Here is a 26,887-nt window from a genome sequence, read left to right on the forward strand (position 1 = left end):
TGTTTGTAAGCATGGGTATTCTTTTTTATTCAACTCTCTGATTTCTGGGCTTTTACATGGCTATACACTGACAGTTGTTGGATATCAATATGTATTTGGATTTGGACTACTGGGGGCGTTCGTTTTTCAATTCTTTATGGAGGACACAAGTTTTCCAAGTAAGCCAGTCTGTTGGTTGAATGAGATAATTCACAATTAATGCAATCTTCTAAATTAATAGTATGATACTCTCTTTCTTGCTGTCCAGTTATTGATTTTGGTATGGACTAACAGAATAAATGAAATGGTAATATTTGGGAAACAGGTTGTCTTTGATATTATGTTTAATTAATAAAGTAAAGTAAGATATGATTTGATTCCCTATTTGAACTCTGTTCCCTTTGGTTTCGCTGAAATTTATTGAGCAAGATCTTACTTTGTGCATGCTTTGATGGATATGGCTATATGATGATTAGCAGGTTTAGGATTTCCTGAAATAGTGTTGGACACACAGTTTATCTATTTTGGATTGCACCACTTTTTGAGTTCTAAATTCATATATTCGCAATCACTTTCCTTGGTGTTATCCTAACATGATATGCGTTATTGTATGCAGCGGAAAAACATGGAGGAAAGAAATTGAAAATATATTTTAGAATAAATAAAAATAACAGGCAATATAATACAGCTGGGAGAAGCTAGGATAGAGTGTGCTTGCAGATGGAGGAATAGTTTTTTGATTGTAAATAATCTGACAGCATTAAATTAAAAGTTTTTTCTTTTTCTGTTTTTCAGAAATCTGGGTCTTGGTTATGGAGCTTTTACCAGGTTTCTCTTTGTATCGAGGACTTTATGAACTGGCAGATTATTCTTTAACAGGGGTCAATCAGGGAACTGATGGTATGCGATGGAAAAACTTGAATGATCATGACAATGGCATGAAAGAAGTTTTGATCATCATGTTCATTGAATGGTTAATTATACTTCCACTTGCATACTATTTAGACCAAGTAGTTTCTTTGGGAAGTGGAGTAAGGAGGCATCCTTTATTCTTTTTGGACTCGATAAGGAAGACATACCGACCATCCTTCAGAAGACCAAGTTTGAAAGCGCAGAGCTCAAAGTCAAAAGTGACAGTGGAGATGGAAAAAGCTGATGTTGCACAAGAGGTCATTTTCTATCACTTTCTGTGACATGTATTCATGCTTTTTGGTTGATGGAAGTTAAGAACATTAATACTTCTATAAACTGAAAAAATATATTGTAGGTCTGTTCTTGGCAATATAAGTGCTGTTTTCTTGGCTAATGGGAAGTTGGTTTTATTTTCCAGCTTTGTCTTGTTCAGTCTGGTAGCTGTGATATCTTTGAAAACTGAAGCACTGCTTTTGCTTTAAGGTTCAATTGAGAAGTTTTGTCACATGTTGGTAATCAGAAAAATCCAAATGTTTTACTTTTCCATGTACAAGGTTACATAGATATGATAAGTATGTGGTGCACCTATATGAATTAATCACATAAGTACAACAGAAAATTCTGCCATGTCACCCCAAGTACAGTTTTCCCCACTACTATAGAATTGGCTAATGGGTTTTTAACATTGCCGTCTCACTGTGATCAAGGCTTATGCATCTCCATAGAATCAAATTTGGCAGTACCTCAATTTAGTTAAGAAGTGTGCATATACGATGAGATTGTTCAACATAAAATCAGTAAACAAAATCTTTCTATGCTTTAGTTTTATTTCACAAAGATTACAACAGACACACCACCCAATTAATTTCATGCCATTCATCAGTTTCTCGGTCTAAGCTTAGTAAAGTATTTGGGGCTGCATGATGGCTTTTATGGGTTAAAATGCAACCACACTTAGACAAACCTGAAAACATATTGAACACGACAATGTAAAAGCTTCAGAAAACATGTTGGCTGTGTAGCAAGTAATTTTGGTATAATGTTCTTCAACTTAGAAAAGCACATGAAAGGAGTGGTTATACATCATATAATGTACCCAGGCCTTTTTTTCTCTTTTGGAATAAGATCTCCTGTGTATGGTTATGCATGAGTTGTTGGGATGATGACATATGAGCGATGACCAATTGTATATGCACTTTGATGAGCAATAATTTCTCTCCATCAATGACGAAGGCCAATGTTAGATGGAGATACACTACACTCAATATGAGAATAATGAAAGAATTCTAGATGTTCATGCAATGTGTCCTTTGTGGTTGTGCTATATGTATAACCTTATCAGGATACAATTTTATGTGAATCTATTTATGCTTTGCATATTGTAGAAATAGAACATATTTTCTGATTGACTGCTTGCATAATGCAGTCACAACTATTAAATACAACCCATTTAGGAATTCTTGCATGCAAGTCTAAGTTTTGACAACCCTGAAGATCAACATTAATGAAAAAAGATGGCTCTAGAATAGAAGATATGTTTAAGTGTTATGTTTACAAGCCTATCTGAACCTTGGTGCAACACTTAACTCATGGAGTAGTTAAACAAAATTGAGAAAATCAAAATGTATATGGTGCAGTCACCGGTTAGGAGGGACCTCAAAGAGATCAATCCGGACCGGGCAGCAAGAGTAAACACAACGGAAACAAGAGGCTATGATGGAGGCAATGCAAAACTAAATATATTAGATCATGAAAACTGATTACAGATAACTGGTAATATCCGGGTTACAAGATTCAACTCACTAGCCTGCTACAAACATGCTTAATTACAGAACAGGTGGACCTCCAAACCTAAGATCTATCTACTATGTTCTATCTGATTTCCTTCTGATTGACTTCTAATGCTCAATTACAATGATTTATATGATCCAAGAAGATCCGGTCGGCTCAAAAGGAATCAAATGCCGAAGAACAAGATCAAACATGTAAAACCAATAGGTTGGCCTCCGCCAAAGAAATTCCTCTGGAAAATCCAAAGGATGAAGTGCGGATCAAAGGGAAGGTCGGCCACACGCCAAGGAACATCGGAATCAATGCACAGGGCTCCGCAAGCTACGAAAGGGATCTGGTAGATTCACCAATGCAAATAGGTCCAAACGGTTCCGGTGCTAGAAAACTGTCTCGAAATTTGGAATCGATAACTTGCCAGAAAATGATCCAAATACTCCGCGTTTTAGGGATAAGGAATATGATCATGTCCTCAAGCAAAATCCAACTCCACAAGATCCGGTGAGTCGATGCAAGAAAATGTAGAATGAAATGCTGAAACTACAAAACAAACAAAAAAGAAATATTTTTGGTTGATGCAAAATTGCCAAGAACCGGGGATGCTCCTGTATTAGACATCCGGGGTTGTTGAAAAACTGAGTCTCTCACTTTGACGGGGTCAAAGGAAAACCAAGGCGGTCTACCTTTTCCTGAGAAATCCAAGATGAATCTTCAACTGGTCTGTCCTTCCATTTTACAAGATACTCCTTATACTGACTGCTCCGGATGCTACACCCAATCCTACCGTCCAAAATGTCTCCAATCTGATCTGGCTCCTTCCGGGACAACTGTTTTTCCAAATCTGCAATATTCTTCTCACTGAATTCCGGTTCATGATACTGATGTAGATCTGCAATGTTAAATATAGGTGAAATACTCAAACTATCCGGTAACTCCACTTCATATGCATTTCCGGAACTGAACTTCCTCAAGATCTTACAAGGTCCAAACTTCCTTAGCTGCAACTTGTTATAGGTTCCAACTGGAAATCTCTCTTTTCTCAAATACACCATCAATTCATCACCAACTTCAAATTCTTTATGTCTTCTCTTCTCATCCGCTTTCTCCTTATACTTGCTGTTCATGTCCTCCAAATGTTGCTTAACCTGCATATGCAAGGCCTTCATGTGATCTGCAAATTCTTTTGCCTCTACACTCCGCTTGTCTTCATTACTGACATCTCTTAATTCTGATATACCTCTAGGTTGTGCTCCGATAACAATCTCAAAAGGTGTTCTTCCGGTACTCTTGTTCACTGAATTATTGTAGGCAAACTCTGCTTGTGCAAGAATCAAATCCCAACTTCCGGTTTTCTCTCCATCTAAGCATCTCAACAAATTTCCCAAGCTCTTGTTTACTACCTCTGTCTGTCCATTGGTCTATGGGTGAAAAGTAGAACTGAACTTCAAATCTGTATTCATCTTCTTCCAAAGTGATTTCCAAAAATGACTGTTGTCGGGTAATTTAGCAATAAGACATTTAATGTAATTAGAGTTAATGATGGCAGTTAACCCGTCGGTTGTCGATAGTTGACACTGGGTAACTGACTGGTCACCTTTATATATTATCGAGTCCTTGGTCATGGAGACAGGGTTAGTATGGTCATTGTCATTGTACTGACATTATTATGGATTAATGAAGATCCGAGTTTCTTTATATTTTGTCATGTCTATTATTTCTGCAATGCATTGAATTACACTTTATTGGCAAAACATTTGGCGCCGTTGCCTAGACAGACTTGGAAAAAGGAGTGGATGGCGTATGGACACGATGGGCCTACCCGCGAGTGAGATTAACCCTAAGGCGAACGATGCACGAACAGAGCTCTACGACGGAGAAGATACTACAATGAGGGAATTTTCAATCCTGCTTCAAGTGGCCATCGAAACCTATGTCCGGAGAGAGGCCACGAAGGTGGAAGTTCCAACAAGTGCCGTGTGGACCGCACTGGAAGTTAGCCCTGCGGTGAATCAGTTGATGAACCACCTCCCCCGATTGCTCGCATAGGCTTCACTCGCACAACAGGCTCGCCTGGAGGAAATTGCTTGCAAAGAACGACGCCAACAGACCCTCCTACAGTATGAAGAAAACAACCATCGTTGGGAAGCGCAACATGATGGCATGCGATGGGACACTTGAACCTTGACCCGTATGGGGCGGAATAAAGAACACTTATTGTAATAATTATGTCATATTGTTGACATAGACTTGTATCCCACAGGATGAATGAATAAAAGTGTTCTACTTTTTATATGTCGTTGTTATATATAAAGCCGTATGGGAATTAATGCCCAATACATTGAATAAAGACAAAAATAAGCAAGAGTATATAGATGAACGTGCAGTAGCCCGACATGCCTTGATCCTTGAACAACAAGTGGAAAGGCGAGAGAGGTATAAGTGAAGGGAGGAGGAATGCTCCGAAGGGGACGGTGAGGCCGATGGCCACCCACGAAGTCAGAAGGAGTTACTTGCGGAAACCCGCCGCAGGATAGAGTGTACTAAAACTCAGTTGAGGGACTTGAGGGACTTGTCACGCACACTAGAGGCTAGGAAAACTCCATGGAGTGGGGAGGAGGCAAGGGAGGGAGAAGACACCGGGGCTGCCAGGAGTGTCGGAGGGACACCGGGGCACGGCGGTCAAGCACCTCTTACAGGATCTAACCCATCCGGAGTAGGACAGCAGCCACTAGTAGTAAAAAGACAAGGCATGGCGCAAAAACAAAAACTTCCAAAGTTCCATGGGGATGGGAAAGAAGACCCTGTCTGCCACTGTCGCACTTGTGAAACAATTTGGGGAGCGAATGGTGTTACCGATCAGGACGAGTGGGTAACATAGTTTCCCGCAACCCTAAGGGGTGTGGCCATCGACTGGTTCTCCGATACGGAGAAGGCTAAAATTAGCACATGGCCCGACTTGAAGAAGGAATTTCAAGCGGAGTTTTGTCTCCTAAGAGATGATAATGAGATCATAGCCGAAATTTACGGCACGAAACAGAGGAAGAACGAGACGGTTCGAACCTACAGCCGACGACTCAAAGAGCTGCTAGGAAAAATGGAGAACCAGCTCGCAGACGGACTGAAAAAACGGTGGTTCGTGGAAGGTTTGAAAACGTCTCTTAGACGGAAAATGAGGATTGTACCTCCCTCTTCATATATCGACGCCTATAATAGGGCAATGGATTTAGAAAGCGAGCAGAAGACGTCCAAGAAAAAGAAAAAGAAATCTTCTTCAGACGACGATTCCTCTTCTAACAAAAGCAGTAGCAGTGATGACGAGTCTAATCGGAAGATACGGGCTCTCCAGAAAGATATGGAGCGAATGATGAGAGAGATGAAGGTGACCAAAAGAAGCACAAGCAAAGCCGACGAAGGGGATTTATGGTGCACAGACTGCCGCAGCGATGGACACACCAAGGGGTCTTGTCCGAAGAAAGGATTTTGTGATATTTGTCAGATTGCTGGACACCTTACCAAGGAGTGTCCGTACAATATGAGGACCCGTAACCAACAGGTTCTCTTTACGGAACCATCTGCGCCAGTTGGCATGTCCCAGCCTGCGATCAACAACGCGTCGTCTGGCGGCTATCGGAACAACAGGCGAGGAGGAAGAGGCAATAATAATAATACTAATAATAGAAGCCGAATCCAATATGATGCTAAAGGGCGGCCGATCCTACAATGTCGGGCTTGCAACCAATGGGGGCATTTTGCCAGGGATTGTACGACGGAGGAAGTGCCACAAAAACTTTGCAAGTGGTGCGGTCCGAGGGACCATGACGATGGCAACTATCCGAAATCTGGAGTGAATTTGTTGAATGTAGAAACGGAGGATGTGCTCGCCATAACAAGATCCAAGACGAAAGCGGCCACTTACCCAGATCCTCGTACGGAAAAATGAAAGGCACTGGAGGCACGAGCGGAACTGGAGAAGGAGATGTCAACAAACAAGGACGCACACGGGCTTGCAGGTACTTCTCGCTCTGAAGCAGAAACAAATATTATAAACCAACTACTACAGGTCGAGATACCCGTCAAAATGAAGGATCTCCTGGAAAGTATGCCACACTTGCAGACGACACTTCTGCAATCCGTACTGATAACCCCAGTCAGCCGACCAACACATGGAAGGGACAACCTTGGCGAGACGGCGGCAGACCCATTAGCCTTGACGATCAACAATGGTAGACACCCAGCAGTGGTGGAAATGGGTATACTGGGCACCATCTTGACCGACACCATTGTCGACGGTGGGTTGGGAGTAAATGTCTTTCCAGAGGAAACATGGAAAAAATTGGGCAAACCTACTCTCTGGCCGTCCACCTTTAATTTATTGGGAGCAGACCAACACGACATCAAGCCGCTTGGCACACTCATGGCGCAGCCAGTGACGATCGGAACACAACCGTTCGTCTTGAACTTTGTGGTCATCCCATTGAAGAAGAAGGGATATGATGCCATCCTTGGCAGAGGCTGGCTGGTGGCGGCAAAAGTAAACCACAATTGGAAAAAGAACACCTTGTCCATGGAAAAGGCGGGCAGAAGATATATCATTGACCTCAAAACCCAACTGTTCAGTGAAGAGTTGGCATCAGAGTCAGATTCCGACGGGGATGACGGTACGGACGAAGGGAAGGATGGTAGGGAACCAGATGACGAAGGCATCTTAGGAATTCAAGCCTGTTCTGAGGACGAGATGGATTCTTTGAGAGGGCTCTTCCATTGGCAAATGGAAGACTATGAATTATTGTACGGGTGCAATGTGCTGGAGATCGAAGAAGAACCTGACGAGAACGAGTTCCCGCCAGAGTACGGACAATACAAGGAAGGGGATGCCCCTGTGGATGATGCACCAGCGCACCAGTTCGACAAGAGTAAGCTCATAAGGTACGAGGAATCCGCACTTAAAATTACAAACCTTGGAGAAACTTCAAAACAGAAAAATATTCTGGTCGGTGGCGACTGGAATCCGGTCTTAAAGATGGCGGCATTCAAAATTTTCACAGAGTACAAGGATGTGTTCGCCTAGACGTATAAAGACCTCAAAGGGGTACCACAAGAACTTTGTGTACACCGGATCCCTCTGGTTCCTGGAGCCGTGCCTGTACGGAAGCGGCCATACAGGATGAACAAAAATTATGCCGCTAGGGTAAATGACGAAATTGACCGCATGCTCGAAACAGGAATCATCTTCAAGGTCCAGACCAACGAATGGGTATCACCCATTGTGATATCCTTGAAAAAGGAGGCCGATCAGATAAGAATCTGTGTAGACTTCAGGTGTTTGAATGCTGTCACAATTAAAGATCCATTTCCCATACCATTCATAGACACCATCCTTGAGGAAGTAGCGGGCCATGAAATTTATTCATTTATGGATGGATTCTCCAGATATAATCAAATTTCCATTGCAGAGGAGGACAAATTGAAGACCACCTTTGTCGTAGAAGATGGCGTCTATGCATACAACCGGATGCCATTCGGGTTGTGCAACGCGCTAGCTACCTTCCAACGGATAATCCTCCATATTTTCGACAAAATGTCCGTAGGAAACTTCAAAGCATTCTTGGACGACTGGTCAATTTACAGCATGGAAGAGGCACATCTCGCCGCACTTGGCGAATGCATGGAAAGATGCCGACGAGCCCGCTTCGTCCTAAATCCCAAGAAATGCAGATTTATGGTGCCTCAAGGCAAGTTACTAGGGCACATCGTCTGCAAGGTTGGACTGAAGACTGACCCTAACAAGGTACGGGTCATTGTGGAGATGGAGGCGCCCGACGATGTCACTGGCGTCAAGTCATTTCTTGGACACATTGGGTATTATAGGCGGTTTATTAAGAACTTTGCCCAAGTATCATACCCACTTGATATGCTGACACGAAGGGGGGAGCCGTACATCTGGGGGACGGCCCAAGAAGAGGCTTTCCAGGAGTTAAAGTCACGGTTGGTAGGTGCGCCAATCCTGACATATCCAAACTGGGACAAAGAGTTCCATGTACATGTCGACGCATCCAACTTTGCCATAGGGGCCACACTGGCGCAGGTTGGTAGCCACGGGCTAGACCACCTAGTGTATTTTGCAAGCTGACTCTTGTCAAAAGCAGAGAAGAATTACAGCACGATGGAGAGAGAAGCCCTCGGGATGGTATACTCCGTCCAGAAATTCCGACATTACCTATTGGCGACACCATTCACATTTTATGTGGATGACCAGGCGTTGATGTACCTGGTGAACAAGCCAATCATCCAGGGGTGGATTAGCCTGTGGTTGTTGCTGTTACAAGAATTTACATTCAACATCATTGTCAGACCTGGCAAGAGCCATGTCATCGTCGACCAGCTATCACGGATCAAGTCTGGAGAGTCGGCCGAAGGTGTTAATGAGGATTTTCCGGACGCGCATCTCTTCCGCATTGCCGTCCTTCCTGCCTGGTACACGAGTGTGGGCGAATACTTGTCAACTTGAAAATTTCCTAAGGAAATGTCGTTAGGCGAAAGACAAAAACTTGTACTAAGAAGCAAAACGTTCCAACTTATAAATGGCCTTCTCTACAAGATGGGACCTGACCAGATCCTACGACGATGCGTCTTGGAAGAGGAAATCCCAGGAGTCCTGAGAGAAGCACATGAAGGGGTCGCAGGAGGACACATGGGACCGGACACGACGGCAAGGAACTAGCAGGCTTATGGTGGCCGACAGTGCATAATGACGCTAGAGAATGGGTGACAAGTTGTGATACATGTCAAGGCGCTGGACGACTGTTAAAGAGGGATTTTATGCCACTCAACCCGTCGAATGCTCAAGAGCTGTTCGAAAGATGGGGGTTAGACTTCATTGGTTTGTTGAAACCAAGCCGGGCTCGATGATGTAGATACATTGTCGTGGCGACCGAATACTTGACCAAATTGGTCGAAGCGAGGGCCTTGGCAGACAACTCCGCCGTTAGTACAACGAGATTCATTTATGAACAGATTATCACCCAGTACGGAATACCTATACAGTTGACAAGTGATAGAGGAGGGCACTTCGTAAACCACATTAGCTGGTTGTTGACAACCGAATTCAAAATTTTCCATTCTCTATCAAGTCCGTACTATCCTCGGGCAAACGGCTAGGTTGAGGCGACCAACAAAATCATGGTGTCAGTAATTTATAAGTCCTACGGGGTTGAGAAGGAAGACTAGGAGGAGCGTCTACCGTCGGTACTTTGGGCGTACCGAACAACTTACAAGGTAATCACTGGGCAGACACCATTCCAATTAATGTACGGCCAGGAGGCTGTGGTGCCAGTGGAATTCATGGTGCCAAGTCTCAGAATTGCCATTGACAACAGGTTAGGCGACATGGAAAGCCTCCGGGAGAGACTATACGCCCTGAATAAGTTGGATGAAAGACGGACGATGGCACAGTGGGCGACGGAGACAGCTCAACAACGACGGAAAGCTTGGCACGACAAACATTTAAGAAGGATGCAGTTCACCCCGGGGCAATTGGTATTGAAGTTTAATGGTCAAAATGAAATTAAGCCAGACAAGTTCAGGGTAAAATGGCTAGGTCCCTTTAAGATTCGCGAAGTTGGCGCGAACGAAGCCATCAAGCTGTGGACGATGGATGGGATGGAGGTGCCTGATGCTGTAAATGGCTCCAAGTTGAAAATCTATCACCAACAAAGGCAAGAGATGAGGTCCGCCCAGGCGGACAGGTAAGTGCGGTCGTATGGATATGACCGTACGGTAGGTCTGTACGACCTCGTACGGTGCCATACGAAAAAAATCTGTACGGTCGTATGGAATTGAGTTTTTTTAAAAAAATAAATTAAAAAGATAATTTTTTAAAAAAAATCCATATGGTCGTACGGAAAAGGCCGTATGGTCGTACAAAATTGAGTAAAAAAATCCGTACGATCGTACGGAAAAGGTAGTGCGGTCGTAAGGAATTGAGTTAAAAAAAAAAAAAAAAAAGGGACATCCAAAAAAAAGTTATTTATTTATTTTTGTCAGTAAGTGTTTTATATGGCATGAATACTCAGGAAATTGCCAAGTTAGAAAATTGTCGGGTTATAAAGACGTCTGTATGGACAAATCAGCTACTTGCCGGTTAGAAAATTGTCGGGTGATAGCCGTACAATCAAATCAGCCGTACCACATTAGCAAGGCATATCTGTACAAAACGAAAGACAGTTAAGGCTCGAAACAGTTACAAATCGAATCCCAGACAAGGAATTTTTATTTTATTTTGATTAATGGCCACTGAACCTAGGGGATTGAAAAAGCTAGACTGGAGGAAGAAATTGCAAGAAAGAGAAGAGCAAACCAAGAAGGAAGCCAGAAAGAAACTTGCTGTAGCAATGGGCGACCAAGACAGGGGCAAAGCAATTGCACAGGATGCAGGAAAGGGAAGAGTTACTTAGGTCACCGCAGATACAATTCTATTCAAGGGTTTGGCTGGAACGGTGTGCAGGCAATGGTGGGAAAATGCCACGAGCCCGTCAGATATTGAGGTAAAAATTGAATTAACAAAAGCTAAGGTCCATGATGCTATTCAGATGCCCATTTTTAATATTAAGGAATTCGAACCCTACCTACGACAAATGATTAAAACATATGATCCTGAACTTCGCACATTGTCATTCAATTTCCAGCACACTGACATCATTGTTTCATTTAACTCTGATGATTTTGAGAGTATTTGGCATTCCTGAGAAGGGTAAAAAGATTGACAAAAAGGTAACAAAGTTGTCCGAGGAAAGAAGAACCCAGCTATTAAAAGAAATGTGTAGGGACAACTTGACTACAGAAGAATGGAGTCGCATCCTGGATCCAAAGGGAAGAGGTCTGAAGAAGACATTTTTAAAATCTGGCATCTGGCAATGTTTACTTGACGTAGTACAGAGCAGGCTGACTGGCGCCAGCAGAGCGTCGGACACGGCAGTACCTATGATCGCATTGATGGCAGGACTCAAAAAGGGCACCATGTATGATTGGGCCAGTCTACTGTCAGACAGAGCCCACGACTGTATGATGCTGAAACATAAAGTATTTTATATGTCACATCACGCTATCAGATTATTTTTAGATTCCGTGCGGGTACAAGTGCCACCACACCGTAGAGGATGGCAGCCGCGGGATAGCATCGACTCCTGTAAGCCAGCTATATTTTATTGGTCAGAGTTGGATATTTTGACTACCGCCGAGGGACAGACTAGCAGGAAGAGGAGGAGATAGGCCCACGTAATGGTGTTGGCCGGTGACACGGATTCAAGACGACATGGCACTAGTGAGGAGGAAAGTGAGGGGTCGGATGATTCAGAGGAAGATAGCACCTTCAGGTTTTCACAGATCGAGCAGCCACTACCGCCGCAGGAGACCCCCACCACTCAGACAGTATCGTTGGCAAGTGTACCAAGGGGGCATTGTGGAATGCCTGGAGGGGGTGCTGGCAGGACCGGCCAAGTGGTATTTACTCCAGCATTCCTGACCGTCGGAGGAGAGGGAGGACCATTGGCATCATCTAGAGTCACAGTGGGTACCATCTCTACTATCCCCATACCTGGGTTTGGTCAGATGCATCCTCGGCCTCCACCAGTCCAGCCATCGCCAGTCACAGCCAAGATGACGACACCAGCGAGTGCACCAGTACGCATGCCTGTCATCTTGATAGAACCTAGGACAGAGGAGGCCCTGAGGACGGTCGAGGAGAGGTCGGCGGGGGACGATGTCGATTCATGGCTAGACAGATATGCGGCTCTACCTTCATCCCCACGCAGGCAGGCACCATCCACACCTTCCTACCCTTGTATTCCTTCACCTCTAGGGGTTATTGACTTGGATAGTGGCACTAGAAAGCAGGGTGATAGAAAGACACCGTTGGTGGAGGAGGGGGTGGTATCACTGCAGCAGCAGCATCAGGTTGGACGAATTGGAGAGGGGAGACCTACTGCCATGGTGCAGTTCTTAGCCAGGATGGAGGAGGAGGTTCAGTTACTAGTTGCCTTGACAGTAGAGGAGTCTGTCGGACAGCTCACTTTGCGGAGACTCCTTGCGTTTGCTACATCTGGAGTAGCAGTGGCATTTCAGCAGTGTTTTGAGCAGCATGGATGGCTGACGCTTGATCTTCCAGAGATGCGAGCAGAGTGGCAGAGCCAGGAGGTGGCCGGAGGGAGTCAGACACAGTCTGTGGTCAGACGGATTGAGCAGGCTGTACGAGATAGGTATCCCGAGCTTCGAGAGACTCAGCTCAGGGCGGATAGGGCTCAGGAGGAGTTGGCCACTCGCATCCCTGCATTGGAGACAGAGTTAGAGCAGCAACACACCCATGCTAGGAGTACAGATGAGATCCTTGCCACCTTGAGAGGAGAATTGAGTACCGTGAAGGCAGAGTTGGCAGTGTAGTCAAATGAGAGAGCCTCAGCAGAATAGAGAGTTGCTACCTTGGCAGCCGAGTTGGAGGCGAAGCATCAGGAATTGATGGAGGCAGTGTTTCGAGTGAGGAGTTCCCGGGAGCGGTAGTTGCAGGCTGAGAAGGACCTCCAATACCGGACCGACCAGGTGGTACAGCTTCGGGAGCAATTGGCAGTAGCAGCCCCAGCCCCTCCACCATCAGGGACGCCTCCCTTACCCCCTCAGTAGTCTGTGTGTAGTTGTTATTTTGTGGGGTTCGTAGTTGTTCTCTGTTATAGGCATATCATTCCCATTTTGTTGTCTGTCGTCTGGAGATGACATTTCTTTTTGGGGGGGATGATGTTGTTGGGTAATTAAGCAATAAGACATTTAATGTAATTAGAGTTAATGACGACAGTTAACCCGTCGGTTGTCGACAGTTGACACTGGGTAACTAACCGGTCACCTTTATATATTAGCGAGTCCTTGGTCATGGAGACAGGGTTAGTATGGTCATTGTCATTGCACTGACATTATTATGGATTAATGAAGATCTGAGTTTCTTTATATTTAGTCATGTTGTATTCTATCATGTCTATTATTTTGGCAATGCATTGAATTGCACTTTATTGGCAAAACAATAACCAACAAACTTAGTATCTCTGTCTGAAACTATGCTCTTAGGTAATCCATGCAACCTTACCACTTCCTTGAAAAATAGGTCAGCTATATGCACTGCATCTGATGTTTTCTTACAAGGTATGAAATGAGCCATCTTCGAGAATCTATCCACTACCACAAATATAGAATCATTCCCTCTATGTGTCTTAGGCAATCCAAGTATGAAATCCATGCTTATATCCTCCGAAGGTCTCTTCGGTACTGTCAAAGGCTTATACAATCCCACATTTTGACTACTGCCTTTTGCAACTTGACAAACTCTACAACTCTACACACATATCCTAACATCCTTATGAATTTGAGGCCAAAAGTAATGCTCACTCACCAATGCTACTGTCTTACCAACACCAAAGTGTCCAACTAATCCTTCACTATGCTTCTCCTTTATCAGATTCTCCCTCATAGAACTCTTAGGTATGCACAACTGAACTCCTTTGAATAACATCCCATCCTGAATGAAGTAATCCAACCACTTACTTCTATCTACCATAACCGATTCTTTACATGCTTTGCAAGGTTCTGCAAAATCAGGGTCATCATCATACAAGATCTTCAATTCCTCAAATCCTAATACTATCACTCTCATCTTTGTCAACAAATACCTCCTACTCAATGCATCAGCAACTTTGTTAGATTTCCCACTTCTATGCTTCAACACAAAGGTGTAACTCTACAAAAACTCTACCCATCTCATTTGTCTTTGATTCAACTTACTCTGATTGTTCAAATACTGTAAGGCTTGATGATCGGTATATAACACAAACTCCTTAAGCAATAGGTAATGTCTCCATTTCCTCAAGGCTTGAACTATGGCATAAAATTCTTGATCATACATTGAATATCTCCTTCTGGCATCATTCAACCTCTCACTGAAATAAGCTACTACTCTCCCTAAACCGTACGGACTGTTTCGGTACGAGCCGCACAATTGGGGTTTGACGTATGGGGTGAGAGTCTTCGGGGGTTGGTTCTGTACGGCTGGGGTGCCGTTGGGAAGATGTCGTACGACTAGGGGTGCCGATGGGCACATTACAGTGGTATCAGAGCCAAAATCCTACCAGCCTGTGGAATGCTTGGGATGACTACAAAAACGGAAGAAAGGGATAATGAAATTGCTGCCAATAAAATCTCCAAGTGGTATAACAAATATCAAAAGAGGAAGAATTCTCTGACATTTCAAGAATATCTAGTTCTGATAGGAAAATGTATACCTGTGCATGAGGAGGTTATCAGAATCTTTGATGAATACTCAAGTGAACTTGAGGAGATCAAGGCTACTAAATCCTTTGATAGGTACTATGTAAGGAAAAGAAAAGAGGAGTTGGATCCTGAATTAGAAACTCAATTAGAATCAAAGAAAGATGAAGATAAGTTCACATGTTCAGCCCAACGACAGGAGGATATGGACAAGCCAGAGACAACAATTGTCCCTTCAAGTGGAGAACACTTAAACTTTCATGACAGCTGCAAGGATGAAGATGTTTGTAGGAATTTTGTCAAGCCAACAGTGGTTGATCAACTTCATGGATATGCGAACTTTAGCAATGATCCGTTACATGAGAAATCTCTATAGTTGGTTGAATACGAAATTTACCATTTGGTTGGGCATGAGGTGTGCATTATTGTCAACTCTCCTTGTGAGTGGCATCTATATGAAGAAAGCAAGTTGGATTTTGATGAGTTATTCCTCAACTCCGAGTGAGGCAATGTTTATATCAGAGTGGAGCAACGCAAGTTGATTGGGGATTTGCAGATGGTGCTCGCAGCCATGGTGCGGCGTCAAGCTTTCAGCGGATATGACTACCAACATGCGTGCATGGTCTGGTATCCTAGAGCTTGTCAGATGGCGGATAGTTGCAGGTTGCTTGAGGGCAAGCAATCTTTGGGCCGGGAGGACTGTAATGCCCCCGTTATAATTAAATAGTCAATTTAAATAATTTATCGTATGACCCCGCACTTAATAATATCTTTTGGGCCCTTTTTATTAATTAGTTAGCTATAAACTTTTTTGTGTTGGCCCCTTTGTAACCCTTTGGGAAACTTCCCGGAGGCCATTTATAAGGCCGAGTTTGGCATAGTTGTAGGTATGGTGAATTTGATGTTTTTTTTGTATTTGCGAATTCTAGTTGGAGTTTCGTTATGTTGCAGTTTCGGAGGTGCAAGATCTCCCTATTCTGTAATCGCAGTTTCGGTGGTTAGCAACCACCCTAGCTTGTCGTTGGAGATATCATTTCTGATATTTCACTTTGTAGTTCATTGTCGTATCTATCTCTACCGTGTGGAATATAATTACAAATATCTAGTTCTTGGCCATTCAATGTTGTTGGGGAATACTCTGTGTTGATGATTCATTCCTGTATCGTGCTTCCGAAGATTTGTCTTGCGCAATATGTGGTACGAGACTTATTGCGAGTGGTCTAGAGTAGTAATCGTACGGTTGCACCGTACGGAGGTGAAGTAGACTTCATCATACGGGTGAGGCATCGTCACCATATGGGTGAAGTATTGTCCCTATCACTGTACGGGTGGATGCAGCCACCAGACGGGCCTATGTTGTCACCGAATGAACTATTTCCGTACGAGCAGCACAATTGGGGTTTGACGTACTGGGTGAGAGTTTTCAGGGAAGGTTCCTAATGGCTGGGGTGCCGTTGAGAAGGTGTCGTACGGCTGGGGATGCCATTGGGTACCTTACATTGGTATCAGAACCAAAATCATGCCAGCCTGTGGAATGCATGGGATGACTACAAAAATGAAAGAAAGGGATAATGAAATTGCTGCCAATAAAATCTCCAAGTGGTATAACAAATATCAAAAGACGAAGAATTCTTTGACATTTCAAGAATACCTAGTTCTGATAGAAAAATGTATACCTGTGCACGAGGAGGTTATCAAAATCTTTGATGAATACTCAAGTGAACCTGAGGAGATCAAGGCTACTGAATCCTTTGATAGGAACTATGTAAGGAAAAGAAAAGAGGAGTTGGATCTTGAATTAGGAACTCAATTAGAATCAAAGAAAGATGAAGACAAGTTCACATGTTCAGCCCAACAACTGGAGGATATGGACAAGCCAAAGACAACAATTGTCCCTTCAAGTGGAGAACACTTAAAGTTTCATGACAGCTGCAAGGATGAAGATGTTTGTAGGAATTTTGTCAAGCCAACAGTGGTTGATCAACTTCATGAGATGCAAACTCTAGCAATGATCCCTTACATGAGCAATCTCTATAGTTGGTTGAATACGAAATTTACCCTTTGGTTGGCCATGAGGCGTGCATGATTGTCATCTCTCCTTGTGAGTGGTATCTATATGAAGAAAGCAAGTTGGATTTTGATGAGTTATTCCTCAACTCCGAGCGAGGCAATGTCAATATCAGAGTGGAGCACCACAGTTTATTGGGGATTTGCAGGTGGTGCTTGCAGCCATGGTGCGGCGTCAAGCTTTCAGCGGATATGACTACCAGCATCCGTGCATGGTCTGGGATCCTGGAGCTTGTCAGATGGCAGATAGTTGCGGATTGCTTGAGGGTAAGCAATCTTTGGGCCGGGAGGATTGTAATGTCCCCGATATACTTAAATAGTCACTTTAAATAATTTATTGTACGGCCCTGCACTTAATAATATTTTTCGGCCCTTTTTATTAATTAGTTATAAACTTTTTGGTGTCGGCCCGTTTGTAACCCTTCGGGAAACTTCTCGGAGGCCATTTATAAGGCCGAGTTTGGCATAGTTGTGGGTATGGTGAATTTGATGTTTTCTTTGTATTTGCGAATTCCAGTTGGAGTTTCGTTCTATTGCAGTTTCGGAGGTGCAAGATCCTCCCTATTCTATAATCGCAATGTCGGTGGTTAGCAGCCACCCTAGTCTGATGTTGCTGATATCATTTCTGATATTTCACTTTGTACTTCATTGCTGGATCTATCTCTACCGTGTGGAATATAATTACAAATATCTAGTTCTTGGCCATTCAATGTTGTTGGGGAATACTCTTTGTTGATGATTCATTCCTGTACCATGCTTTTGGAGATTTGTCGTGCATAGTACGTGGTATGGTACTTATTGCGCATGGTGTGGGGTGGTAACCTTACGGTTACACCGTACGGGTGTGAAGTAGACTTCATCGTACGGGTGAAGTAGTGTCCCTGTTGTCGTATGGGTGGAGTGCAGCCACCGTACGGGCCTATGTTGTTACCGTACGAACTGTTTCTGTACGAGCAACACAATTGGGGTTTGACGTACGGCGTGAGAGTCTTCGGGTGAGGTTTCGTATGGCTGGGGTGCCGTCGGGAAGGTGTTGTATGGCTAGGGGTGCCATTGGGTACATTACAGTGGTATTAGAGCCAAAATCCTGCCAGCCTATGGAATGCTTGGGATGACTACAAAAATGGAAGAAAGGGATAATGAAATTGCTGCCAATAAAATCTCCAAGTGGTATAACAAATATCAAAAGAAGAAGAATTCTTTGACATTTCAAGAATATCTAGTTCTGATGGGAAAATGTATACCTGTGCATGAGGAGGTTATCAGAATCTTTGATGAATACTCGTGTGAACTTGAGGAGATCAAGGCTACCGAATCCTTTGATAAGTACTATGTACGGAAAAGAAAAGAGGAGTTAGATCTTGAATTAGGAACTCAAGCAGAATCAAAGAAAGATGAAGACAAGTACATGCTCACCCCAGCGACTGGAGGATATTGACAAGCTAGATACAACAATTGTCCCTTCAAGTGGAGAACACTTAAACTTTCATGACAGTTGCAAGGATGAAGATGTTTGTATGAATTTTGTCAAGCCAACAGTGGTCGATCAACTTAATGGAGATGTGAACTCTAGCAATGATCCCTTACAGGAGCAATCTCTACAGTTGGTTGAATACGAAATTTACCCTTTGGTTGGGCATGAGGCGTGCATGATTGTCATCTCTCCTTGTGAGTGGCATCTATATGAAGAAAGCAAGTTGGATTTTGATGAGTTATTCCTCAACTCCGAGCGAGGCAATGTTTATATCAGAATGGAGCAGTGCAAGTTGATTGGGGATTTGCAGGTGGTGCTTGTAGCCATGGTGCGGCGTCAAGCTTTCAGCAGATATGACTACCATCATCCGTGCATGGTCTGGGTTCCTCGAGCTTGTTAGATGGCAGATAGTTGCGGATTGCTTGAGGGCAAGCAATCTTTGGGCCGGGAGGATTGTAATGTCCGTGATATAATTAAATAGTCAATTTAAATAATTTATTGTACGGCCCCACACTTAATAATATCTTTCGGGCCCTTTTTATTAATTAGTTAGTTATAAACTTTTTGGTGTGGGCCCATTTGTAATCCTTCGGGAAACTTCCCGGAGGCCATTTATAAGGCCGAGTTAGGAATAGTTGTAGGTATGATGAATTTGCTGTTTTCTTTGTATTTGCGAATTCTAGTTGGAGTTTCGTTCTATTGCAGTTTCGGAGGTGCAAGATCCTCCCTATTTTGTAATTGCAGTTTCGGTGGTTAGTAGCCACCCTAGTATGTCGTTGGAGATATCACTTCTGATATTTCACTTTCTACTTCATTGTTGGATCTATCTCTACTGTGTGGAATATAATTACAAATATCTAGTTCTTGGCCATTCAATGTTGTTGGGGAATACTCTTTGTTGATGATGCATTCCTGTACCGTGCTTCTAGAGATTTGTCATGCGCAGTACGTGGTACGGTACTTATTCCGTGTGGTGTGTAGTGGTAACTGTATGGTTACACCGTACGGAGGTAAAGTAGACTTCATCGTATGGGTGAAGTAGTGTCCTTGTCGCCGTACGGGTGGAATGCAGCCATTGTACGAGCCTATGTAGTCACCGTATAAACTATTTCCCTACGAGCAACACAATTGGGGTTTGACGTATGGGGTGAGAATCTTCGAAAGAGGTTTCGTACGGTTGGGGTGCCATTAGGAAGGTGTCGTACGGCTGGGGGTGCCATTGGGTACATTACAGTGGTATCAGAGCCAAAATCCTGCCAGTGTATGGAATGCTTGGGATGACTACAAAAATGGAAGAAAGGGATAATGAAATTGCTGCCAATAAAATCTCCAAGTGGTATAACAAATATCGAAAGAGGAAGAATTCTCTGACATTTTAAGAATATCTAGTTCTAATAGGAAAATGTATACCTGTGCATGAGGAGGTTATCAGAATCTTAGATGAATACTCAAGTAAACTTGAGGAGATCAAGGTTATCGAATCCTTTGATAATTACTATGCAAGGAAAAGAAAAGAGTAGTTGGATCTTGAATTAGGAACTCAATTAGAATCAAAGAAAGGTGAAGACAAGTTTACATGTTCACCCCAACAAGAGGAGGATATTGACAAGCTAGATACAACAATTGTCCCTTCAAGTGGAGAACACTTAAACTTTCATGACAGTTGCAAGGATGAAGATGTTTGTATGAATTTTGTCAAGCCAACAGTGGTCAATCAACTTCATGGAGATGCGAACTCTAGCAATGATCCCTTACAGGAGCAATCTCTATAGTTGGTTGAATACGAAATTTACCCTTTGGTTGGGCATGAGGCGTGCATGATTGTCATCTCTCCTTGTGAGTGGCATCTATATGAAGAAAGCATGTTGGATTTTGATGAGTTATTCCTCAACTCCGGGCAAGGCAAAGTTTATATTAGAGTGGAGCAGCACAAGCTGATTGGGGATTTGGAGGTGGTGCTCACAGCCATGGTGCGGCGTCAAGCTTTCAGTAGATATGACTACCAACATCCGTGCATGGTCTGGGATCCTGGAGCTTGGTAGATGGCAGATAGTTGCGGACTGCTTGAGGGCAAGCAATCTTTGGGCCAAGAGGATTGTAATGTCCCCGATATAATTAAATAGTCAATTTAAATAATTTATTGTATGACCTTGCACTTATTATCTTTCGGGCCCTTTTTTATTAATTAGTTAGTTATAAACTTTTTGGTGTCGGTCTGTTTGTAACCCTTCGAGAAACTTCCCAAAGGCCATTTATAAGGCCGAGTTTGGCATAGTTGTAGGTATGGTGAATTTGATGTTTTCTTTGTAGTTGCGAATTCCAGTTGGAGTTTCGTTCTGTGGCAGTTTCAGAGGTGCAAGATCCTCCCTATTGTGTGATCGCAGTTTCGGTGGTTAGCAGCCACCCTAGTCTGTCGTTGGAGATATCATTTCTGATATTTCACTTTGTACTTCATTGTCGGATCTATCTCTACTGTGTTGAATATAATTACAAATATCTAGTTCTTGGCCATTTAATGTTGTTGGTGAAAACTCTGTGTTGATGATTCATTCCTGTATCATGCTTCTGAAGATTTGTCATGCGCAGTACGTGGTATGGTACTTATTGCATGTTGTCTGGAGTAGTAACCGTACAGTTACACCGTACAGAGGTGAAATAGACTTCATTGTACCGGTGAGGCATCGTCACCGTACAGGTGAAGTAGTGTCCCTGTTGCCGTACGGGTGTAGTGCAACCACTATACGGGCCTGTGTAGTCACCGTACGGACTGTTTCCGTACGAGCAACACAATTGGGGTTTGACGTACGGGGTGATTGTCTTCTGGGGAGGTTGCGTACAGCTGGGGTGCCGTCGGGAAGGTATCGTACGGTTGGGGGTGCCGTTGGGTACATTACAGTGGTATCAGAGCCAAAATCCTGCCAGCCTGTGGAATGCTTGGGATGACTACAAAAATGGAAGAGACGGATAATGAAATTGCTGCCAATAAAATCTCTAAGTGGTATAACAAATATCAAAAGAGGAAGAATTCTCTGACATTTCAAGAATATGTAGTTCTGATAGGAAAATGTATACCTGTGCATGAGGAGGTTATCAAAATCTTTGATGAATACTTAAGTGACCCTGAGGAGATCAAGGCTACCGAATCTTTTGATAGGTACTATGTAAGGAAACGAAAAGAGGAGTTGGATCCTGAATTAGGAACTCAATTAGAATCAAGGAAAGATGAAGACAAGTTCACATGTTCACCCCAACGACAGGAGGATATTGAGAAGCCAGAGACAACAATTGTCCCTTCAAGTGGATAACACTTAAACTTTCATGACAACTGCAAGGATGAAGATGTTTGTATGAATTTTGTCAAGCCAACAGTGGTTGATCAACTTCATGGAGATGCAAACTCTAGCAATGATCCCTTACATGAGCAATCTCTACAGTTGGTTGAATACGAAATTTACCCTTTGGTTGGGCATGAGGTGTGCATGATTGTCATCTTTGCTTGTGAGTGGCATCTATATGAAGAAAGCAAGTTGGATTTTGATGAGTTATTCCTCAACTTCGAGCGAGGCAATGTTTATATCAGAGTGGAGGAGCGCAAGTTGATTGGGGATTTGCAGGTGGTGCTTGCAACCATGGTGCGGCATCAAGCTTTCAGCGGATATGACTACCAGCATCTGTGCATGGTCTGGGATCCTAGAGCTTGTCAGATGGCAGATAGTTGCGGATTGTTTGAGGGCCAGCAATCTTTGGGCCGGGAGGATTGTAATGTCCCCGATATAATTAAATAGTCAATTTAAATAATTTATTGCACGGCCCTGGACCTAATAATATCTTTCAGGCCCTTTTTATTAATTAGTTAGTTATAAACTTTTTGGTGTCGGCCTGTTTGTAACCCTTCGGGAAACTTCCCGGAGGCCATTTAGAAGGCCGAGTTTGTGTTGATGTGTTTAAAATCGCATTGCTGCAAACTCCATACGGCCAACGCAGAATAGAATAGCCAACTGATTATCCTACTCTCTCTTGAGATAAGGAAGTCTCTAATGCTGTTTTCTAAGGTTGATCAAAGGAGACTACCTCAAGGTTTCTTTTGTCAGGTCTTGACTGCGGGATTTTTTTCAATAGCTTGATGTGTTTATACTGGAAACACAAGGGGGACTTGCGTTGAATTGGTAATTTATAGATAAGTTCCTTGGAACTTTTATAATCTTTCTATGAGATAATTTCGGTTAATTTGATACTATTTTAATGAGACTGTAGATTTTCTGAATAAAAAAGGGGAAAAATGAGGGAAGGATAGGGAGAGAGAGAGAGACATGAAATGTAAATTCTAACTAAGATAGCAAATTCAGTCAAGCAGACAAAAACCTCCAGGAAACTAGATTAAACATCACCAGCTGCTCAAGCACAATGTTTGCATAAATCCGGTGCAATCTTCAAAGGAGAAAGTAGATTTTCATGTTATCAAGTACAATATTAGAACTTCTGCATTCATAGTATGTGTTTGATAACCGAACTAAGCATGAAAGGTCCAGATTAACCATGTAGAAAGAAAGGCAATCAACCGTTCCCTAATGGTGTGGACTGCAAGGATTCTATTAGATGCTTGATTGAAAACGCTATGTAAAATAAATAGACATAACTGAAAGATTTCTAAATTAAGTGAAGAAGGAGACCATGCACTCACAAGGAAACTTGAAAACAGTCTTAATTCTTTGCATTAATTCCTGTAAATTTCTCCAGTGCTTTCACAACAATCCAAGAACTTCTTACAAAAAGAGGGAAAACCAGTCCCTTAAATAGGTCTCAAAAAGGATGAATGGCCTAGATTTAAACTAAACAAGTGGCCCAGATTCATCCATAAAGCATGGCTGCCCATACCCATAAATGGGAGGCAAATATCAACAACCACCCCAAAATGGGCAATAACTACCCAAAAAGGGATAATTACAACAATTTGAAATAATGCAAAAAGGTGCATCAAATAAAGCTTTACATTTGTTGACCAAAAGTCAACTGTCACCTTTTGGTGCAAAAGTGCACTTTTAAGATTTAGAGGGAAAAAAGCACTTTTGAGAAATTACTTTCTCTATTTCAGTCTCACACTCCTTTTCTAGAAATTGTTTCTTGCCATGCAAGTATTCTCGCCATAAATCATGACCTGCTGCCCGTTGCTCGCGAACGTATTCCTGGAACCTGATACATAACTGGAAGAGTAGATTGAATGGAGGCATGGGAGGATGGTGAATTTTGTATTGCATGCCCTTGAGATACTGGTCCATGTGCTTTAAACTGTCCTTCCAGCTGGAGCGATTACGCTCAAAGCATAATATGTCTGAATGGAACTGACCAGCAAAACTCAAGTCCTTAGTGGAATAGGTAATCTTATCCATCCCCAATCTTTCTTCCCAGTCCGACTGGATTGCATTATCGGACAAGTCGTTTATCCATCCTGAAACCATTGATCGGAGGATGGTCTTACCTAGTTCTTGCATGTTTCCCAGAATCACTTCACATGCGTCACTTTCCTTGTCAATAATTTCCTTGGTGTCGTTCTTCATGGTGATGGTCCAGTACCACTCCTTAAGAACACTGATGCTATGAGGATCTAGGATGGCAGACAATGTAGGAATTTGTGCGTGTGTCCAGAAAAGAGCTCTCATGAGGGGAAGGGTAGTGGCTGCCACTTCGTACATGTGAAGGGATTCCTTCTTTACCTCCAATAACTTGACTAGAGTGAGCTCTTGATGGAGGGCCATTTCTTTTACTTCCTTAAGGATCTGCTCTCCCTTTTTCCTGATGTCTTGCATCCATTCCCTGACGGCCTTTGCGGTGTCCCGTACTCCTTCAAATTTTGTTGTGGTCCTTTGCGCCAATGCTGTCGGGGGAATATGGGATTCGGAGGCATTGTGCAATGGCCTTAGGAGTTGATCGATGTATCCCTCGACTTGCTCAGCATGAGCTCGATACATGTCCTTTTCAGTTGTGATCTCTTTGAGCTGCTTGAGTATATTCTGCACTGAATCCTTAAATTCTTTCTTTTCTTGCTCTTTAGTGGCTCGTCCAATGGGGATAGTTGTGATGCTATAATTTGCCAGTGTTATCTGATCTGTTGGCTTGTCTATGGGTGGGGCAGCAATGTGAAGAGTGCGGTTCCTTTGCTCCTCTTTGGTCACTATAGAATATGCCCTGGGCTTTTTCTTCCCCTTAGCTTTTGCTTGGTCTATGAGCGAGAAGATATCCTCTAGATCAATGGGTGGTTTGGTGGCGGCCTTGCGCTAGGCTCTGGCAATCAACCACTCTTGAGGCACTGTTTGGGTTGATGATAAGGGTAAGTCTGCATTCTGTTCTCTGACATTCTCAACCGACTCACCACAGATTCGCAGCTGCCCTGCCACCGGAAGAGTGAAAGAGGTGTGAAGCTCTTTGCTCGCAGCTGAATTCTTCCCTATTTCGCTAAACAACTGCTTGACATCTTCATGTGATGGTTATTCTTTAGTTCTTTTGAGCTCATGAGTCTCATCTACCCTTTGCTCTCCTTCGACGGTGGAGTCATCTTTGGCTGTATTGTGGAGCAGCAACTCGTGACGGCTCTATTGAGTAGGTTCATGCACTTTGACCCCCTGGGTGGATGGAATCTCTCCTTCTATTTGGTTACCCAGTTCGGTCAATTCGAGGGCTCTTAGCTCAGTGTCTAGCACATTGGGCGCAGGAGGATCATTGGCTTCAAATGCATCGATGTCGCTCTGGGAAGGCGGAGCAGGTATACAATCCAATTCTACAGCATTGTCGGATGAACTGGGGTCTTTTGAAGATGAAGTGACCTCTGGCCTCTTTATAGGAATCTTTTCCCTTCTTGTTCTTTTGGACGTCCGAGTCCCTCTGCAAGCCTTAGCCTTCTTTCTTTTCTCTGGTTTCTCAGTTCCTTCCCGAGGTGCACTAGACGTTCCTTCATCTTCTGAAGACTGAGAATCGAGGCTGCCCATTAAGTGGTAAGTGAACTGGACTCCCTCATGGATTAGCCTTTCGATCTGCTGATGTAACCACTGATCTGTGTACCTTGCTGGGGCTGCCATGACTGCCTCGAAATTAGTGATTGGGTCCTAGGACCAATCAACGCCTGGCAAGAGGTGTCTTACTGCTTCAAATTCTTGGACTTGGAGGCAATTCCCTAAATCTGTGAGTTGATCTGGGACCTGACGGTATTCAAAGAGTCGCATTTGCTGCACACTCAGTCTAGAATATTCCTGTCGCCTGACCTCGTAGTCATCAAAGCAATTCTTCCAATAGTCTTCAACTGATTCCTTTGCTCTGTACCTTATACCATTGGCTTTTTTCGCTAGATTATCATGATCAAAATATTTTCTTGGAAAATGGTCCTGTAGGCCTGTTGACGTGTATTTTGTACACTGCCTAACACAGAATAAAATACCCAAGGGTACCTTATCCTCTCTTGAATAAAGCCTCTGATTGCTGAAGATATCGCGAAAAAGGATCAATCAGGATGACTCCAAGGTTCTTTGATGTAGGGTCTCTACGTGTGGATAAGCTCGCCGTGGTATGATGTGATTTGCTGGAATCACAAGGGGACTTACATTTGATGATTGAACTTCCGATCTGCTTTGCTGGAACACAGGCTCTTACTAACTTAGATTTTAAAAAATAGAAAAAAGAATAAGGGCGAAGAGAGTATCTAATCCTAATACTAAGAATGTAGGAACAATGATTTGATTTTTGATGAAACTCTCTAACTAGGTCTTGTTTTGACATCAATGGACCATCTCCACAAGGCTAGTGCGATCTTCTAAGGGAAGCTTTATGATGTTCAAATCGTCACTGCAGGCATAGACACCATCAAGTTGATGCATATCAATGAAGAAGCGACAATTGAAGTTAAGCTTAAGCTGAACGATTCCAGTCGACTACACAAGGCAAGTCTGCAATCAACAAACTGCTAGTAGTATGGATATACGAATTCCACCATCAATCAATCACATTTCCTCCATTCATCTAATCATCTACCATCTAGGATTGAAGACTCAACAAGAAACCATGCAAATTGCAAGAAAACGACATATTTCACCATTACTTCAATGAAAATGGAGTTTGTTTACAATCAATGGCAACAATTTCTTGCCTTGTCCTCCTATTCTACTCTAATTGCTATTCTATCAATTTCTAACTACTCTTTATCTACTAACTGCTTTCAACTATTTCTATATTATCTCCCTAATTAACTTTACAAAATGAAATGTCAGGGCTTATATAGTGCCCACAATACAATTCGATGGCTTAGATCAATTCAAGATCAATGGCCAAGATTTTACAATGAAAACCCTAATTAGGGTTTGTTACAACCATTACATAACATTT

General features: G+C 43.1%; 1 protein-coding gene across 1 annotated transcript in view; it reads left to right on the top strand.

Annotated features, from left to right (window-relative positions):
• LOC131075820 (ABC transporter A family member 7) overlaps positions 1-26,887 on the top strand; it is a 162,721-nt gene that overhangs the window by 63,562 nt on the left and 72,272 nt on the right. The window contains exons 10-11 of the mRNA XM_058012720.2: positions 75-158; positions 775-1,148. Of these exons, the coding sequence (XP_057868703.2) occupies positions 75-158; positions 775-1,148 (458 nt within the window). The remainder of the gene's footprint in view (positions 1-74; positions 159-774; positions 1,149-26,887) is intronic.

Source organism: Cryptomeria japonica, chromosome 3 (genome assembly GCF_030272615.1).
Source record: "Cryptomeria japonica chromosome 3, Sugi_1.0, whole genome shotgun sequence".
In the NCBI taxonomy this organism is placed as follows: domain Eukaryota; kingdom Viridiplantae; phylum Streptophyta; class Pinopsida; order Cupressales; family Cupressaceae; genus Cryptomeria; species Cryptomeria japonica.